Genomic DNA, 20,942 nt, shown 5'->3' with positions numbered 1-20,942 from the left:
CCAAGAAAAAAAACGCTCACTCGCAGGGAGTCACACCAGCTCCTATAAGCTCAGTTGCGTTGCTGCAGTGCGCGCAGAAGCGCCGATCTCCGCGTCTAGACTCGGGAATATTAACTATATAGATTCCCGTTGAGCCGCCGCGTGGGCGAAGACAAGCAATGCCCCGAGCGACTGCGTTCGTATGTTCCTTGGCGTCGGCCGACCCATGTTCAACTGCTGCTCATATGAAACGAGCTTCAACTATCAAATCTTTCATTTGGATATTTGCTACAGCGCAGTGGTGGCCATACGAACGGGGGGGGGGGCGCCTGGGCGAGACTTACCGGGGGCCCCCTATAAGTATCTATCCGTAACTTATGAGGGGGCTTCGCCCCCCAGACCCCTCTTTCGCATCTGTTATTATTATCTATCTATCAAGGTTTGGCCAGGTGCTGGATTCGGCCATGTCTATTTTTTCATGTGTGCAAAGATACACGACATTAAAACAAAGTAATTCTACCGCATGCAGAGACGTGATGATTATCGGGATATGGTACTTTTCTAACAAATGCAGAGATTTGATGATGATTGACACATCTGTACGGAATCCTATTCTTGCCTTACACGGATTTCCATGTTTATTCGTTATTATCCTTGAAAAACGCGCATAATCCAAATAGGGGAGCCCTTTGGCCAGCCCACCTCGCCCACCCCAAAAGCCACCACTACTACAGCGACCGCGGGCGACTCATTTGGTCCGCGTTGGTGACCCCTGTACTAGAGATATATGAATCGCAAAGCTCGAAAAACATTTACAAGAATTAATTAAATTCTCGAAATTGCTCTATAATATGTGTTGGTTTACGAAGTACTTTTGAGTCCCCTTCGAGCACGCTCCCCACTCTATTAAGGAATTTGGGGCGCGGCAGGTAAAGACCTGGCAATAATGCAAATCGTTGGATGCGATAAATCATCCACTAAAGTTGGGCAATTGATGTATTATGACGTAATAAGCAAATGACGCATGATGAAGAAAGTTGATATCTCATTAAGCCTTTTCATCGCAATCCTTGTATTGTCTTCCCATATATCATTTAACATTGTAGTCCTAAGCAAAACAAATGTAATCGTGAGTAATCGTGATTACTTTTTCAATGTAATCGTAATCGTAATCGACTACTTCCTGATTTTGCTGTAATCGTAATCGTAATCGTAATCGCGTGATTCCGAAGTAATCGTAATCGCAATCGATTACATTCATAAAGTAATCACCCCACGTCTGGTTCACACCATCCCTACTAGACACAAAACGGTTTGATTCATTTGTAATCCGCCGTAAATGAGGTGTATTAGTTTGCATGCGACTACGAATACACTACATTTAACAAATTCCAATGCCATTGATGAAGATGCTTCGAATGAATTATTGACGACTTCGCAATACCAAAAGACGTCATAGTTTGTGTCACATCACAATTTTCGACATGAAATAAGCCTGGGAATGTTCTACGAAAGGCGAGATCTGGGTAAAATGGCCAGGAAGTAGCGCAGTTTTTGTATCAAGACTCCAGATACGGTCTCAAATGTGTGTTAAAAATCCAACCTCAATTCAATTGGCATTATTTCCGTGTGTGACTCACATCCAGGATTGTTCCACACAGTGAATAAATAGGTTGAAAATAGGTCGATTTACCAGATTCCCGCCAAAACGTTGGGTGCAAATCAGGTAAACGGCACTTTCTGGCGCAAAATCGATCGTTCACGCCCATTCCGTGGGTGAATAGACCTACTACTCAAACACACAAATTGAACGGAGATACATGCTGAGGGTAGTGTATTATGTTGACCTGTATTATATATTTTCCCGCTTTCTTAGGTGTTACACCCCTGGGTTATACCTCCATAATTTCTGTATTTAATTATTTCACCCATTGGAATCGCTGTGGACGCTAAATTGTGTATCAGAAAGCACCGTCGAACTGACTTGTAACCTACAGTATGGCGGAAATGGGTAAAATACAAGATTTTCGTTAACAGTGCATATTTTTCCAAAGACTACATGTACAATGTACATCCAATCTTGATTCTACGTCAAAACGCCAATCTGACTTCGCCACAATTTGCAATTCAAATGCGACCAAAATCTTGAAGTTTGCATTTTCCAGATTTCGGAATCCCCACAAATCAATACATGCTTAAAATAATATATTTGCATAGCAGTACAAGTGTACTTTTCTGCCGCACAAACGCTACTGTATAAACCTTCTAATCTTATACTTTCAGGGCCACCCGAACGCTTGCTTCGCTTTCGCCATTCTAGCGCATTTGTTCTTCCTCTCGTCGTTCGTCTGGTTTCTAATGGAAGGCGTCTACCTCTTCTACAAAGTAGTCATGGTGTTCTCCACGAAGTTGGGCGAGTGCTCCGCAAAGTACGCCCCGTTTATGGGCTGGGGCTTCCCGACATTGGCTGTGGTGGTGACAGTGGTGGCTTCAAGAAAGTTGGATCGCGACCATGATGGCGAGGTATTTCGTTTTTGTTCGCGTTTATTTTAGTTTATTTTAGATCGTCGGCGTTGTGAGTGCTGTTGCTGGTGTTAGTGGAGGCCGGAAAATTCCAAACTAGTTACATGCATATGTACATGGTACATATAAGGCAAAACCACTCAAGTGGAGCTGAGGTGGACGCAATTTATCTTGTACGTGCCAGATCATGTAACACTTGGATCCAGTTTTAAGATATCTACTTGGTGTATAGTCTATCGACCGAACACTCATCATTGAGTGAAATTAGGCATTTAAAATGTCTGATGTTGATCTGTACAGTGGTATTAGAACGAAGTAGTGTCCCGTATTGGGCCCATCCAGACCTGCCGTGTCTCAATCCTGTTCGACGACATATAGTAATGAATTTAACTTATTTGAAAGTCGCATGGTAATCCAGGATTATCATGACTTGTCATACGATGAAATTATTTGCAAGTCCAGTTTCCAATCAAGGTTTACGTGTTGCATTCTCTAACACGTAGGCACGTATTTCGCTATATCGCCCTCTCGTCGAGGATAACCACTACTCGGATTCGTACAATTGTTCAATTTCACGGATTCAAGGATTTCGAGATCATCTGGGGAAAATAGCGTTAAAAAATTAATCGTGCCTTCGCGAATATAACTTCGATCTTGTCAAAACGTCATAATATCGCAATATATCACAATATTGCAAACGTCAGAAACCCAATTTTGCAATCTTGATTATGAGTGTCTGATGGTGTTATTAGGCCAGGACACCATGAGTCATTGAGCCGATCATGTTAAGTCGCACAATTGCGCTGGTAATATATGCTGACTAGCCTAACCTACAAATTTCGCTGTTGTTGTATCCGAGTCAATTCATAAAATCGGCCTATATAGGAGAGGAAGTGTTTACTCCAGCATTTCCGTGTGCGTGTTTTGCCACGCTGTCAAAACAAGCACGCTTTTATGAATGATATATCCTGTCACTTTAAACCGACAGTTATCGTGAACCGGAGGCCGGTTTACACTGTTAGTGCAATACAAATATACATTGATCATCACTATGTGTTTTAGTATGAGACATGTGTTGCTACCAGATATGAGCATTGAGTTGGATTGATTATAGATTTACGGTTATTTTGAAGCGGATTTGGATTTGGACATGATACGAAATAATAATGGATTTGAATATGGAAGAAGATTTGAATATCAAATTCAGATTCGTATTCATTTTTATCGCTTGTCCTTTTTTATGTAACCTCCTATTACTTTTCATGCAATGTGCATGCCTCTTCTTTACATCGCCTTGGGCCGGGTGGGGTCTGATTCCAAAGACTACTCCAAGTCTTTCCGACACCCTCCTATCTTTTCATTGTATCGCAATCTAGTGGTGTATTGATCTGACGAAATTATTAACAATAAACTGAAGTTAATGGTCAGTGAGTTCATTTTTGTCACATCTACAGTTTCAGCCGACCCGTATCGAGACCTGGCAGAATAATTCCGGGCTACATGTAATATATTTCACATGCGCGCAGTTTATAGGCTGAAACGGATATCGTTCTCTTTGCAGATGTACGACCCTTATTACGATCAAAAAACTTGCTTCTTGCAGACGGCGAACGGAATTCATTGGGCGTTTCTTGGGCCTGCACTCTGTATCATCGCGGTGAGACTGTAGCTTCGATATAGAAATGTTATGTGAAATGTGATATCGAATTGTGACAGCAGACACTGTGTCGTTGCTCGTAGACCAGCGCAGTAGTGCAGAGATTAGCGAATTTAATATTTTCGAATCCAAACCCCGTTCTGGATGCCATTTCAAAGAATTTCTCATTGAAAGGTTGTTAAATTGTCTAATTTCGTCCGAGAAACACCTACAAAAAAGCTTAGGACGATTTGCATTTGGAATCGTCTACGTGTACGATATGGAATGATTGGAACCCTCGTCATCGTCGTAGGTTCAGCAATTATATAACACACGGGTTATATATCACTTCAACCTACTGCAGTGGTTCTCAACCGGTGGTCCGCGGACCCCTGGGGGTACACGAAGCATTTTCTGGGGGTCCGCGAGGCCTTAAAATATTTGATAACCTAATTTGTATTTTTTTTCATTTCGGAAAATCACGAGACAGTTTCGCTTCATCTCTAGTAAAACTCCAGAGCTCAAATCCACAGAATGGCCATCTCAGATGAAAAATCCTACTTTGCAGACTCATTTTAATTGCTAAATGGTCAATAGCCTACTGATACAAACATTTTGATAAACTAATTTGCTTTTTTTTAAATTCGGAAAATCTCAAGGCAGCTTCAGTCCATTACTAGTAAAACTCCAGAGCTCACATCAACAGATTGGCTATCTGATATGAACTATCCTGCTGTGCAGACTCATTTTAATTGCTAAATTGTCAATAGCCTACTTATACAAACATTTTGCTGTTTAGAGATGTTTTGTTGGGGATTGTCGAAAAAAATGGATGAGAAAGGTCAATCACGGTGACTTCGAAATATTTACAAAAATCCATTTCCTCCTGTGGTATAAATAACCATGTATTCCATAATGACTTAAAGATAAGCTTCTAGATATGAATGACCAGGCTTGTCGTTATATGTTCATTATAAAAAAAATGTTTGTCAATTTTGGTGGCATATTTGTTGCGATCATACCCGAATGTATCGACGGAAGCGTCACGCGCGTTACTAATTCAATCGCCACCACCTATATTTGTGGAAATTGATTTTCGGCACTCGTTCATATCAAATCGAAGGAGCGTATTTTCAAGCCACGACCACGTATTTCAAGAAATGCAGTTGCAGAAATCGTTTTGAAATAACAGAAGTCAACCCAATTTTCCCAAGTATAGTGTGGTCTTATTTTCAAGAAAAGTCATTTTCTTGCTGTTTATCACTAAGCCTACAGTTATCATTTGCACGAGACGCAGATGACGATTGTCCGATAATTGAGCTAAATTTGAACTGAAACTTCATGGGGGTCCGTGGCTTCCGTGACGGTCCGAAAGGGGTCCGCGAAGACAAGAAGGTTGAGAACCACTGACCTACTGGATGTTCTGATGATGACGGCCTGAGGCCATAAAACGCGATATATTCTTTGGTCTGCGTAGGACAGGGGTCGGGAGTCGTGTAGCGTGAAAGCTTTTATGGCAAAGCCGTGTATACTGTGTAAAATTGAACTTGGGATTTATTCGATTCCAAGCAGAGTCGGCCTGGAGTTCATGATTCAAGTATTACTAATTTAGAGGGCTAAACTGTTAAGATTTACACCTGTTTATGTGACACCAAGAAAATGATGTAAGCTAGGCTGGCCGGCCGTGGCCCGGTGGTTGAAAACCACTGCTGTATACGATTATCTCTTGACCGCAGTGACCATCCCTCCCCTAAACACGATCCATACATACCCTTTACCGACACATTTCGTTTTCGTCACTTTGTACTCATTGTGCATTAGATCCCAGCATGTACCTGATCTCCTTTGAGACGGCTGTGAACGCGAACCTTTTTGAAAGCTTCTGTGTGAACGCGAACGTGCACCTATGACGTCACGTGACGTCATATTTCTAATTTCAACCCTACATTTCAGTGAAGTGACATACAAAATACCTAGCGACGACTCAGGCCACAATATGCCACAATGCTGAAGTACATGCTGACTTTTTGAACATCACCAAATGTATCAACTGGAGCAATCAAATGCTATAATAAAACCATAAAATCAATATCTTCCGTCGCTTTGCCGAGGGAATTGCAATGGAATATCAGCTTACGCCTTAACGGTCCAGGTCAGACCGGACAATATGTTCGGAGTCTGACCATTTCTACATTGATATTGAGCTTACTGTAAACGGGTTTCCATACTTGCTACCGATATTACCCCATAAACAAGTTATACAATAGCCAACACCCCAACCGCACGGATTTGGGTTTTATGATGCAATAAACATATCAAATCAAGATGGATCCCGTACGCTTGTTAGATTTTTTAAAGTAGACAACGATGTATTCTTAAAATATATTGCATTGATTGGTTGGCTGTATAAGCATCACTCGCTGACTACCTGCATGCAGTGTAGGCTATCTCATTATTGGCGTGTGATTGCGGGTCAAGCTCACAGCAGAGAGTTACTAAATATTAACGACCAGAAAGCTGAATATTTCGAGCATAGAGTGGCCCTATAGTTGAAATGCAGAGAAATTTAACCCAAGATGTTATAATGACGTGAAAAATTGTAATATGTGAAAAAGGTTCACAGTACAGAACCTATCTATAAGGTTCGTTTGTGAACGTGAACCTCTAAATTTCCGAGGCTCGCATACAGAACGCGAACGTAAACCTCTCGTTTACACCATCCCTAATGTAGACTACAATACGGTTTTCATCAAAATTGAAGTCATATATTCGGCAAACAAAATCACGATATTCTGCATTGTTACATCAATACTTGGTTTCTGTGATTGGATGAAAGTTTACTGTTTGAGTTGATGATAATCATCGGACAAAATAATACTAAAACGCAATGGGCGGTCGTTGAATACCTGGAAGTATTGTGGCGAGATAGCGCAGTGGTATAATCCGCGGCTGCAACACCAATGGGTGCGGGTTCGAGTCCGACCGAGGTCGACTTCCGAATTCCGATACCTAAGTGTTGGAGGTTTACCTAGGCTCCTCCTCGCCACCTCATCCGCGTCAGCGGTGTCTTACAATAGGTCTAGAGGTGGGCCGTGCTATAAGTCGGCAGTTATGGAAAATAAGAAGAATATCGGCCTGGTGTAAATGACCATAGTAGTCGACAAACACCATGAATACCACAAAACCAGGAAGTATTAAAGGTTACTTCCGAAATTAAAGCACTTCAATCCATACTAAACTTGGATTAAGTACTAAAATACAGTCTGTGCCTAGATCCACTGTACTTATAGCATACTAACTATACATTTATCCTGAGCACAGTAGGAATGCTTTGATTTATCTACCATTGATTGTAAATAGCAGACTCTCTTGTCTATATTCAACGCTTTTCATTATGCACCCAGCATTTTTCGTGGAATACCTCATTCAAACATAGTTATTTCCTTCTATGTTTGTAACTGTTTAAAATGTATACACTAGCAGGCTAACACAGTAGCCTAGCACTTTTCCTTCTACGGTACACAAGGCTTAGGAAATTTCTTCTCTTCTTCATTTCTTCCTTCAGTCATGTAATTGGAGGTAATATTAGTCGTCCTAGCCCGCCATTTATACACGAGATGAATTAGCTTCTATCGTGTTGTGCCGCAGAGCGCGGTGGTGATTTGAACTCGTCCCAGCAAACACAAAACCGTAAAAGGATCATCAGGGATCATCTCGATTAGGTTCTGATTTTCTAAGTGTCGAGGGAATGTCTAAAATACGTAGTAGGATGGTCTTGTGGTTATATTCAATCAGAATAAATTCATACTCGGTGTTGTTCCATCTCATGCATTAGGCTTCGTTATATCCGGTAGTTAACCTAATAATGCAAATTTTCTATCTCTCGCGGGTACGACTAAAATACGTAGAAAGGATGACTTTGTCGGTATATTCAATCACGATGAATTCTATCCGGTTTTGTTCGATCTCATGCGGTAGCTTCGTTCTATCCATTAGAAAACAATGTTCTCCCTTCGTTTTATTGCGTGAGGATGTCACCGGTGTTGTATATTCGTGTTGTTGCTCTAAGGTCGAATAGTTTTGTTTTCCTCTGATATATATGATCCTCATTATATATATATTCGCTCTTTCGGTAATCTCGCATGTTCAACGAGTATGGTTAATAGTTTTATTCAGAGAATAACTAAATAAGTGATATGTTGTACGTTTAGGAATATGATTATCGATGCGTGACTTCTAGAATATTTCGGCGATTCAAATTTTACGTCATCGCGCCATACAAAGATTTGAAGCGCAACAGGTCGCAGCCAGGCATAGTTCGCTCTTTCTGTATGGTAAATGCCGTAAATATATAGGAATTGTGACTGACTGAGGTAGCGGGTTAAAGGTATATATGCCGTAGCATATAGCTTATGGGGTATTTCGAATTGCCTGTAGTATATGACGCCTAGAGCTGTTTGACTTTCTGCAAAACAGGTGTAGACAACTATAGAAAAGTTTCAGCTTTTCCAGGTTAGAACTTAGAATTAGAGCTAAACCGTTTTTCCGAATTAGATTACAATTATATTGCTGGCATTTCGCTCTAATTTAGTGAAATTAGACCACTATAATTCGCTTCAAACATCTGAATTACCGGTACCTATACCTACGGTATATCATAATATTTATGCTTGAATTTTCTAGGTATATAAGTCATATAGATACATTCCTGTAGAACACTGATTCATGATTTTATAAAAGTTGGTGCAAGAATGGACATTTTCAACTTGATGTTGATTAATGGAGCAAAATTTGATATTTGAGTGCAATTATACCTCGAATCCAGTGACAAGATTATTAATCGTTGAAACCAAACGCAGCTTGATTATGTTGGCCCAGAGAATTTGGCTAGCCAGACCATATTGATGGAATATGGTCACAGTAAGATAATATTTTGGGCTATTTTACATGAACTTTCCAACATTTGATTTGATATGTCCACTAAAACAGTTGTTATTCTGCTTTCGAATAAGACCTTAATTGCTGGTTTCAATGGTAACTGTGTTTGTCAAAGGCTGCAAAGGTAATTTCTTTTCCTTGTTAGATGTTTATTTGTTTGTTTGTGGTGTTCATGGTGGTGGTTCGACTACACTGGTCATTTTACACCAGGCCGGTTCTTATTATTATTATTCCGTATCTGCCCGATTACCAGTGAACTCGGCACTTAGTGAATTCGGCCGCACAAACTCGGCACTTGGTGAATTCGGCCGTGGTAGATCTCGTAGCGGTACCGGTCACCATGATTGGTTACTGGAATGTTTGCCGGTGAACTTGGCACTTTGAGTGGTTGTCAATGTTGTACGGCGGTCAGGGCATGCGTAGATCACACAGTCACGGCGTGATTAGATCACAGATTGCGTAATTGCGGGAAATAACGCGACGCTCTTCACTTGGTGAACTCGGCCCTTGGAGGAATTGGCACTAGAACACCTTCGCATTAGAAATGCATTTAGTATGAATGAACAGTATCAAAAAGGAAATTTAAACGTGTCGTGGCTCGTGGTAGATCTCGTAATCTTGGGATCCTTCAACCGTGTTATCGAGACACCCTAATCCCAGAGTGGAATCGTCTCTCCAAAGGCAAAAAATAATTTATTTTGACGTGATCATGCGAAACATTTGTTGATGAGGAACACTGGCTTGTCGCGATCGATAAACGAAGAAGCGCCGCTTGATGTTCCACAGTTTTGATCTCACATACAACGCCAAGATCCATCTTCTCAAAACTTACACGACACAGGCCCGTGACTCACGCCATCGATTCCAAGCAGACCGCGCGTGGTCGGTATATGAGCGCTGTGTTATTTCCCGTGGCTACGCAATCCGTGATCTAATCACGCCGTGACTGCGCGATCTACGGATGCCCTGACCTCCTTACAAGATTGACGAATCACTTGATAATACTATTATTAGTTTGATAATTCATATTAATAGCTGTAAATACACTTCATTTCAAAATTTCCCGAGGGCCGAATTCACCAAGTGCCGAGTTTGTGCGGCCGAATTCACCAAGTGCCGGGTGCATCGGCAACCATCTGCCCACTTACAGCACGGCCCACTCCTAGGCTTTTTAAGACATGGCTATGCGAATCAGATGGCGAGGAGGAGCCTAGATAAACGGCCAACACTTCGGTAGGAATTATGGAGTCGACGTGTCACGCTCGAACCCGCAATTCATTGGTGTTTAGCTATAATGGAACGTACCACTACGTTTCCTCGCCATACCTTGTAAAATGAGACCGTAGCATTTGGCATTTCGTGTGGCAATTGACTTTTGTGTGGAAAATTGTGTTCGTTTTAGAACTTATCCGAAACTTTTATTCCGCCATAGATTGTATATGATAAAACAATATCGGAATTGATCCTAGAAGAATTCCAAAGCAACTCACCACAAAGGAGGATTTAAAGAAGTTTGATGGAAAATTGAATGAAAGCAAAAGCCTTTGCAAGAGATGTGGTATGTTGAATCTGTTTTGGTATTTTTAAATAGGCCTACTTTGTTGTGCCGATAGCAGACAGTATATATAAACGTAAGATGTGGAAGCTATCAAGGTGTTTTTAGAAATTCAGTCAGTCAAAGTGGACGATTGTATTGCTTGGATTATATTTATGCTTATTTTAGCATCTTTGAGATGCAACTCTAAACGTGGACGGTCATGAACAGTAGGGCTCTTCAAAAATGAGTTTTTTTCTCAAATTGTACTGGCTACTTGATAAAATTGTTAGGTTACCTAATTTAAGCCTACAAACAAAATATGGTTCAAATCCAGCCAGTATCCGCTTTGCTACAAGAGAAGAAAGTTCCTATTTATTATATAAAAATGAATAATAAAAAATTTGAAGATTTTCTGTTAACCCCATGAAAGTGTTAGGCTGTCTATGGAAACGATGCTCACCAAATTTGGTTCAATTCCAACCAGTGAAAGCGGAGTTATTGCTGTCGAAAAATGTGGATTTTAATAAAATAGTACTTACGGTGAGCACAACTTTAATAAGTAAACAAAGAATCGGTCACCGTAAATACTATTTTATTCAAATCCAAATTTTTCGACGGCAATATCTCCGCTTCCACTGGTTGGAATTGAACCAAATTTGGTGAGCATCGTTTCTATAGACAGCCTAACACTTTCATGGGGTGAACAGAAAATTTTCAAATTTTTATTACCTATTTATTTTTATATAATAAATAGAAACTTTCTTCTCCTGTAGCAAAGCGGTTATTGGCTGGAATTGAACCAAATTTTGTGTTTAGGCTTAAATTAGGTAACCTAACAATATTATCAAGTAGCCAGAACGATTTGAGAAAAAAAGTCATATTTTAAGAGCCCTAATGTCCATGTGAGAGAAACGTTTTAGGGTAGGCCTACTCATATGTCTCGCAGCGTTCTCTACATAATTGTCAATTGCGATACAAACTGTTTGCTTGTATTGGTAAAGCCATCCAACTTCGAATTGTAAAATGTTGGGAGTCTTGATATCAAATTTTTGAAAGGTGCACTTTGAGAAGATTTCGGAATCTGTCAAATTATACAAAAATTTAGCAAATTCTTTGACATATTTCATCTATTTGGGACTCGATCAACGTAAAAGAATTGGTAATCATTTTATACAATGTATTGTATTTGTAGTTGAAGTATAGTAATAATTCTTATGGTTACCGCACTTGTAACGATTCACGGCCATAACTGGAATAATTAGAATGATGTAACTTTCAAATTGTCATGCATTTTGCAACCACATTGTTCTCAATTTTCAAGGTGCTGACCATTCGAGGAAGAATCGCCCACCGGGAATTCACGATCCGTAAATGCGGCCGACTGTTTCTCTTCTCAAGCGGAAGCGACAGAGAAGAGGAACGAAGAGAAAAAAGGAGCAGAAATAGCAAGAGTGTGACAAGTCGCGTCCGTTCGCTTTAATGCGTATTTCCATCCGCGAAGTAGTAGGTGGGAAAACTAATGGGCGTTTGGTTAGGGCTTATATAAGGTTGACTCCAGCGCTGTATTTGCTAAATGTTGCTATGAAATAGGGGTGGTGTCATTTGGTATCAATATTGACTATTGAAAGACCATTTGTTAGTGGTCATGGATTTGTTCGGCCAGTATGCAGTAATTTCTGATGGTCACTTCCCGGGCTTCTGTTCTCTAACCCCTCATGATTGTTATTCTGCTTCTAGTAAGACTGTCGATTCTAATGTTTTATCGTATCATTTGTCGGAGGTTTCGCTCGCTTTATTTACAACGTTTTGCTCTCTGCTAGGTCAATTACTGGCTGAGTATCACTACAGCCTAAGAAACTGCACTAATTCTCATTTTAATGTCTTGCTGGTTATCTTGCTGTCAATTCTAATAATTTATTAATGTCTATACCAGTGCCGCCACTCAAATGTTTTGTTCTCTGGACACAATATTGTTAGGTCTTCAACTTTCCAGGCAGAGTATCATTCCACTTTCTAGACTTGAGTATATATCTCTCCAACTAGCTGCCAAATAACTGATTCATTTGGATTGTTGAATTGATCATTTTGGACAGAATGTGAAGAAATTTTAGTCAAGAATTCTTTTTGTGTTAGTGGCTGTTTTCAAAGAGTGCTGAAGTAGTCATCGTTGATCTTGATAATCAAGTAGAAGTGACGATTGAAGTCAGTTCTCTAGTCATATAATATTAAAAAATATAATAATAAAACTTGAAAACTTGAGTGGAAATAGTTCAGAATCGAATCCATTTTAGTAAGTATGGGCGAAAAAAATGTAGGAGTCATTCGTTAGTCGCTACCTCTGCCATTTTCGCAGTACGAATGTCTTAGCTATTAATCATCATTTTCATTTTATTTCTGCAGGGTGTTGAGAAAAAAGGCCGCATGCTGGTTATTTAACTGGCTCATCAGAAGATGAAACCTGATGATAAGGACTGTTTTCACTTTCTTTCTAAAGACATTCGTTCGTTTGTTCGTTTTATTTTTTACAACGGCATTATTGCCAATTCGTTTGAAATTAAATTATCACAAATGTGATTAATATGTAGTAAATAATGTGGTGTGTGTACGCAGCCGTGATCAGGTTAAGCCCATAGTGGTAGAAAACAGGTTATTATATCAGGATCTTCTTCTTCTAACGTAGGATCTACATTCTACTCACCATGTTTAAAGGCTGTAGCATCTGCATAATATTTACATTATTGAAGGACATGGAAAAGACGTTGAATTGAGTCGACACAAAATCCCCCTTTCTACGACCTGCCGAGATCTAATATCTACTATATCGGCTCGGCTTTTCTACATCTTTGGTCTGTACTGTGTTTGCTGGGGTGTGCCAAACCAAAATTCACCCGGCATACTAACCGGCACTCATCGAAATCAACGAAACAAAATTTCTATTCAGATAAACATCTGCATCCTAATAAAAGTGGTTACGGTGATATTTCAATCGTCCAGATCGTCGTCCGCTACAAAAAATAAAACTATGAGCGACTCGGTCAGGTAAGCTGGTTTGCAATACATTCGGAACATGTTACGCTACACACTGCACAGTAAGTATGATGTGGTTTCATAGTGAATGCCGTCATAGCGAAAAAGATGTTCGGATTGCGAGATGCGACGGTAGCGTGAGTTCATAGATATGCCGGAAAAGCACAGAACACTAAGACCAACCCTGCTGCTTTCATGGTATGTCTATGCCAGGGGTGTTCAACCTTTTCGCTAATCACGGACGCATTCCAGCGAACAGTCATAACGGACCACCTGGACGCCAAATAACTATATGTTAAATTGACTACTGGAAGAGTTCGCATCTCGGACGGCGCTTGTGGTATCGATGTGCTATGGCCGTTTCATTTTGAAATACCTTGCGCTTCAAAGTTTCTGACTGTATAAAAAGAATGTCTAATCTCAATAATCTGTGCGGCGCCCGTCTCGAGCAGAATAGACTTTTGGCTAACCGTCACTTGTGAGCATAATCATTCGTCTCCATTTTAGATAGAGTTTCCTAGGTATCGATAAATAATGCCTACTTCAAAGAATTCTATACGAATTCGTCATCTACTAAAACTGGCACGTTTAGAATCATTCGAATTGTCAACGACAGAGCTCATAAGTAGAACAATTAACGACAAATCGTGGAAGTGAATTCATGTCAGCATTATCGGACCACAAGCTTCCGAAAAAAGAACAGTCTCAGAAATATAAAAGTAACAAATATCTGTTCATCTCAGTCACGGGCATAAGCAGGGTTAAAAAGCACTTCTTCAGAAAAAAAGCATGCTGTTACCAGGATCCGAACCTGAGTTACCACGGCCACAACGTGAGGTACTAACCACTCTACCATCACAGCGCAGCGCGATATGCTAACACACCGACCTACCATGCGCTTGACAACCACGCTTATGTCTAGCCCAGTGGTCCCCAACCTTTTTCGACTCATCGCCCCTTTTGAAGCTCAACACCGATCATAGCCCCCCCAAATATTGGGAACCGAAAAATGGGCATACAAACTGGGATCACCGGAGAGTTGACTAATAAAAAAGCTCAACTTTTCGGCTCAACCTCGAAATTACACTTGTACAGCTAAATTTTCGAGAGCTGACTAAAAAAGGTCATTTCTCCGACTTGACTCCCATCAGGACGGTAACAGCACTTCGTCAGCCCCCCCAAAAACGTTCTTGGGCCCCCATAGGGTGATAAACCAAACCCCAGCCCCCCTCAGCCAGTGGGCTTTAGGTCGCTACATTTCAGCTATACCCTATCTCATGTACTGTTTGGTAAGTCGCCGTATTTCGCCTAACCGCGCGAAGCGCAAAAAATTTCTATAATTCATGTTTGAATCGGTCAACATGGCCGGGAATCGCATACATATTGCTATCAATTTTTTATCCTTTCCTTTCTTTACTGGCAAATAATTTTTCCCTGCGGATGGCATTTGTCCTACAGGGTTCAGATCTCCAGGAAAGGAACATTCGACGCCAGCCATTAAGGCACCCATGGACAATTAAACATATATGTATATTGTATATGTATCGGAGTTTTTGGTCAGAACAAGAGCATTCCTTTTCGGCCGAGGTCTTCTCGCTGCTGATCGTCCTGGCACACTTCTTGGAGTCGCATGCTACATGGCCTGTAACTTGATATGTCTTGGTACGTCGTGGCGCAATAATGACCGACGCCGAAGTCTGTATTTCCATAAATCATGCGTATTTTTGTTGGGGGAAGGGTACCCCAAAATCAAGATATCTGACGATATGAAATCGCGCGCAGCGCGAAAACATTTTGAGAAAGATGCATGAGTTTCTAAAAAATTTGAGTTCGGCCCCCGATTGGGGGTTTGGGGTGCAGCAGTTAGGGTCCCGACACCGATATAGCCGTTTGAACGTGCCATCGCCCCCTTCGTTGTTTTCGCCCCCTATCGCCCCCTTCGTTCGTTTTCGCCCCCCTATCGCCCCCTTCGGTATTTTATATCGCCCACGTTGGGAACCACTGGTATAGCCAGTCCTCAGGATTACCGGACTACCACCTAACATCGACCTCATCGCCCCATGCCACCTCATTTTGTCGCTTCCGTCTTATATTCTCTGCATTACTTTTCATTCAGTGTGCATGCCTCTTATTTACATCGCCTAGGCTAAGGTGGGTGTCTGATCTTAATGGCTACTCCAAGTTGTTTCGACACCTTCCTATCTTTTCATTGCATCGCAGTCTTGTGATGTTTTGAAACGATGAAAATATTAATATACCTGATTGATTGATTGATTGATTGTCTACAATGAGAAGAAAACCGAATGATATCTATAGACTGAGAAAACCCCTCTGTAATAACACAAAAGTTGGGATATGAAGACAGTCATTTTTGATTAGTTCGTGAACTTCAGGCTCATCTATTTGTTCATTATCCGCTTGCTATTAGGGATGTTGTGAACGTCTGAAAGGTTCTGCTATTGCTAATTCTCAACCATACATTTCCACAACGTAATATATTATTGTCTGCATAATCATGCTTCTACGGCCGCAGGTTGGCGACTCCTGGTCTATGCAATACTTGTACTTGACGCCAAATCCTTTCCTAATTGGCTATTTTCACTCCAACTTATATGAAACCACGAAAAGGTAGCCCGTAGCCCGTAGCCCCTTTTAGCATATTTTACGGTTGAATATCGTAGGCCCCGGTTGCTCCTTCGACATCAATGATGTTCGGTGTTAGCGTTTTGTCAATTTGAAGTCACGCCACAAAAGCGTGCTAGAACCAGGATTCGAATCTGGGTTATCACGGTCACAACATGAGGTACTCTATCCACTATGTGATCACACCGCAGCGCGATGTACTAACACCGACGACCCAATAAGCGTGACAACCACATGTATATATACAATATGCAGAAAATAAAGTGATATCTAAACTGAGAAAACCCTCTTTAATGACACAAAAGCTGGAATATGAAGGCTGTAATACTTGAATAGTTCGCGAACACTTCAAATGCAATTGGCATGACTTGTGTCGAGTACAAGGAGTTTGATTGCGCATAGTATCCTATACTTACTACACACTGTTATATGACGAAAGCTTGTTCATTGTATTGTTACAGAGCATCTGCGAAGGGAGCCATAATTCTTTTGCCCATTCTCGGCATTCCATGGATCCTCAATTTATTCTCCAGTCTTCCGCCACCTGCTGGGATAGTAGCAGGTTACGTACACATCGTCCTAATGGGACTCCAGGTAATAAATTAATTCAGCACTTTCTCGCTGGAGTCAGACACAAAAACTATGCCGGTAATATTATTAGTTCAATAGCTGTGAGGTAAAGTGGAAATATGCAGACCTACAGTAATAAAATTCAAATCCTGAATTAAATTGATATCGCGCCAGATGCCAGATGTCGCTGTTCTTCCTCTTTGGTGTTTGTGTCTTTTCCGCTTCAGTTTATTGCTCTTTCCATTCCTTGTACGGGCGCTCATTCTTCATCGGGCCTTTTTCTGTTTTTTTTTTTTTGTCGCCGTCACAACAGCGATGCGGGGGAAGATGAGCCCAGAATAACCTCCGTTGCGGAGTCGAACCCAGGTCGCCGGCGATTATCGTCACTACTAAGCTGTATCTCCCCATCGGCTCGAGTATTGGAGGCAGTGTCGGGATGACCAAGTGGCGGAATATACTACTTGATTACTTCAAAAAAGTAGAAGTACTTCGTTACCGACCACCTTTAATTATTTTAGTATTTTGTATGAGGTCGATTAAACATCGATTAATTCGGGCATTCTTATTCAGGGGATCGCTATTTTCTTATTTTACTGCGTCTTCAACTCAGAGGTTAGAAAAGCCATCAAATTAACGACAGACAGGCGAAAATCGGTGGCGTCTATCGTAAGTATGAAAGCACGGGGAAGCTGGGCGCACAGTTTGATCCCAAGTGCATTGGGTACCGGTTGAACGCTGTCACAGCTCCCATCTGCGTTACAGGATGTGGCGTCGAAAAACAGGAAGCGAAGTCAGACCCCGCTTATTGATTCCAATCTGAGCGGCGGATCACCACCCAATGCCAGGTGGGTATCGGCGGTTTGCTGCTATCAATAAAACTGGGGCCACGTGGTCATTTATTTGCATTTAGCTCATGTAAACTAAAGTCCGAGATTAAATAAGCGGATTATATCAACCTCCAGAATATTTGTGGGCATTTATGTGATAAGGATGGATTTGGTTTTCAAGTTTTTTATCCGAGATTTCAGTTGGATTCGGATTTTCGATTATATTAAAATTGGATGTGCATGATCTTCAATCTCAAATCCCGACCGGGTTTGAATTTAAAAATTGTACCCGCTCATCTTTGAGTCTTCACATTTAGATGAAAAAACTTGAAGAAAATTTGAGATGCTGATTTGTGGTCGATATAGGGCTGCGATTACAGCCTTTGCGTTCACTTTACTTTTTGTTATCGTTCATTATTATAAGCTATCAGTAGTAATGAAACTATCGTAATGAAACTATCGTCTATTATCACGGGCATGGAAGGAAAAGAACAACGCCATTAGCCCGTATCTGTATTCTGGACACAATTCCCTTTCGCTTTGTGACGTAACAATAAGCCATCGTTGGAGTTTTCTAACCAGGCCCCTAAATTAGGTTCTTGCTCAAAGGTTCTTGCTGTAACACGATGATAATGTAGATTTTCTCAGAACATAGCTCGGTCCTTGCCAGATCTAATGGCTTTGGGCTAAGTCGACCGATATCTGCCCAATAACCGTGCAATTCCATCGTCCACATTTTTAGGTGATTGAAATCGAATCCCTCAATTACAGACACAAAGACAGTCTTTCACTCTACAACACTGGCAGGACTTACACGGGCACGTCGCAAATATCATACTACTCCAATTCACCGTCTTCGCCGAATTACAGGAAGGAAGGAAGTAACAATCTATCACCAATGGCTCCGTTACCTGAGGCCACAAGCACCGACACATGACCCCGGCGATGGAATGTGTATAGAGCAGTACACACGGCACAGATGTAGCAAAACGCAAAGTCGTGAAACATAATACATACTAGTTTGGTTCGCGGATGCAATGTTAGTGTTATCGCACAAGCCAGGCACTACGTAGGACTGGTGTGGTACCAGTGGTCAAGATCGTTGGGTTAATGAACGGCTGTACTTGGCAAGTATTGCATACTTGGCAATTATTATTAAGATATGTAATATTTTACATAATGCTTATGGGTGTGATATCTAGTATCTACATCTTTGTCAACTGTCATCTCGATCATACACCAACCGTTATCAGTTCAGTTATGCGGAAATCCTATATATTGTATATACTATAATAATGCCTTCTATTCCTTAGCACTTAACGATATGGATTTCTTGCCTATAGCTTGCGTTTGTATTTAAAGCATTACGATCTGATCTTAAGGATTTTTATGCTCGAATTTGCAGATTTTGTACATCTATCGTTTCGTTTGGCCATCATGTGCACTTTTATTGATTTTTCACAATAAATAAATTGCATCATAAGCGCCAAAGTTGCACCCATCCATGGTCTTAATAAATTAATAGAATCTTACGAGTTCTAACCCCGTTATCTCTCAATCGTTCACGGAGGCCCCTAGTTGTCCGCTCGTTCGCAGGGAAACCCAACGTAACTTCTCACTACTACCAGATATGGAATATTCAAACCACAACAAATGCGAATGCGTGAATTATTTTAGGAGAAGCCAATCCTACAGCGGTATTATTAATAGATGAGTATGAGCTCCACTTTTACGTCAGCTTATGCTGGTGAGGCATATGTCGGTCAATAATAAATCTACAAATCTTTTTGAGTTTCAATTACAATTTGAATGATACTTTTAATGAACCTAAGCAGGGGTCGGCAACAGCTCTTTCATGCGTGTGTATGTGTAGCTTCATGTTCAATTTTCCACCAACACTAGTCTATAGACATTCGTAAATAATAATATAATAGGGTTACCATATTCTGGAATCGGGAAATGAGGACACTTTTCAAAATTACAATATTGGGCTTACAATACTGGACTAAAAGCCGGAAAAAAATTGTAAATTTTCCAAGAATTTGTGGTCGGCTGACTAAAAATAGGTCGTCGCTTACGTTCAAACCACGAATTTCCTGTTTAGCGTTATTTATGCCCATTTTCACTCGAATCTATCCATCATGTTAGCTCTAGAACCAGTAAAGGAGGACATTTAGGCTTCCTCGAAGGACATTTTTAAATACCTGAAAAGGAGGACGTATGGTAACCCTATAATATAAGAAACAGACGGTATTGACTTTTGAATCTGATGTCCTTGTTTCCATCGGCGTCCCATTACCCCGTTCGAAAATATGGCACCCATGCGTAATCGCCACACCCGTACGTACGTACATACAGGTGGCGAAGAGGACCGTATTATATAAACATATAACACTTAGGCATATATTCCTAGTATCGCTTGGAGCAGTGAGGATGCGTTAGTCTATGCGAATTGCAGAAATGGAGCTATTAAGAAGAGGTACTGGCATTTCTGCACCGGCCATGACATACCAAGTAGGGATGCTGCGAACCCCTGAAAAGTCCTGGTTCGCGTGAACGCGAATTGTTTTGAAAGGTTCCATGTGAACTCGAACACGAAGCTATGCCATCAACTCACATTGCCAATTGCAATTCTACGTTTCCGTAAAGTAATACAATCATGTACAATTGTACATGTTACCTTGCGACGATCAGGCCACATCAGGGACGTGCGGTCAGGGGAGGCAAGTGAGGCAGTCTCAGGATGTCGTCAGGTTGAGTGAGCGAGAATTATGAAACCTTCAATGATTATGATTTTCTATCGATGTTCATGAATGACGAGATTTCGAAAATTTTACTCCCAAAATCACGCAATTTAGCATATTTATTATTCGAAAATAAAGCGCCAGGGCCAAGCCTCAACTATGATTGCACGATTCATCATAAATATAGTATTAAACATTTATAATAACTAATATTATTCGATTCTAATTGTCGAACTGATTCCGAAAATCTATAAATATTGATCGACTATTCTCAATTTTCAAAGTTGATGTTTGTGGTATCATGGTGTTTGTCGACTATACTATAGCCATTTACACTAGGCCAATTTTCTTCATTTTTTATTCCGTAGCCCGTACTTGTAGCACGGCTCATTTCTAGGCTTTTTATAAGGCACCGTTTTTACACGGATGAGATGGTGAGGAGGAGCCTAGATAAACCTCCAACACTTAAGTACAAATTATGGAGTGGCCAATGGTCCGACTCAAACCCGCAACCCATT

At 40.9% G+C, this 20,942-nt stretch overlaps 1 protein-coding gene and 1 long non-coding RNA gene across 3 annotated transcripts; both read left to right on the top strand.

Annotated features, from left to right (window-relative positions):
* Nucleotides 1-2,203: 2,203 nt before the first annotated feature.
* LOC145440243 (adhesion G-protein coupled receptor D1-like) lies at nucleotides 2,204-19,163 on the top strand. Its single transcript, XM_080317819.1, has 7 exons — nucleotides 2,204-2,502; nucleotides 4,064-4,159; nucleotides 13,555-13,652; nucleotides 16,745-16,877; nucleotides 17,424-17,519; nucleotides 17,616-17,698; nucleotides 18,452-19,163. Exons 1-7 carry the CDS (start codon nucleotides 2,338-2,340, stop codon nucleotides 18,615-18,617), a joined length of 837 nt encoding a protein of 278 aa, XP_080173945.1. The 5' UTR covers nucleotides 2,204-2,337; the 3' UTR covers nucleotides 18,618-19,163.
* On the top strand, nucleotides 8,657-13,191 carry LOC145440250 (uncharacterized). 2 transcript variants are annotated; one of them, XR_013915478.1, is made up of 4 exons: nucleotides 8,657-9,200; nucleotides 10,509-10,634; nucleotides 11,935-12,120; nucleotides 13,014-13,191. It is a non-coding gene; the product is annotated as an uncharacterized LOC145440250 (long non-coding RNA). The 2 variants fall into 2 exon arrangements; XR_013915477.1 differs by having other exon boundaries at nucleotides 8,668-10,634.
* Nucleotides 19,164-20,942: the final 1,779 nt, after the last annotated feature.

Source organism: Botryllus schlosseri, chromosome 6, assembly GCF_051294905.1.
Source record: "Botryllus schlosseri isolate E-star chromosome 6, Bs_hap1, whole genome shotgun sequence".
NCBI classification, from domain to species: domain Eukaryota; kingdom Metazoa; phylum Chordata; class Ascidiacea; order Stolidobranchia; family Styelidae; genus Botryllus; species Botryllus schlosseri.
The sequence above is the reverse complement of the archived record's forward strand: the minus strand, read 5'-3'. Positions and strand labels throughout refer to the sequence as shown.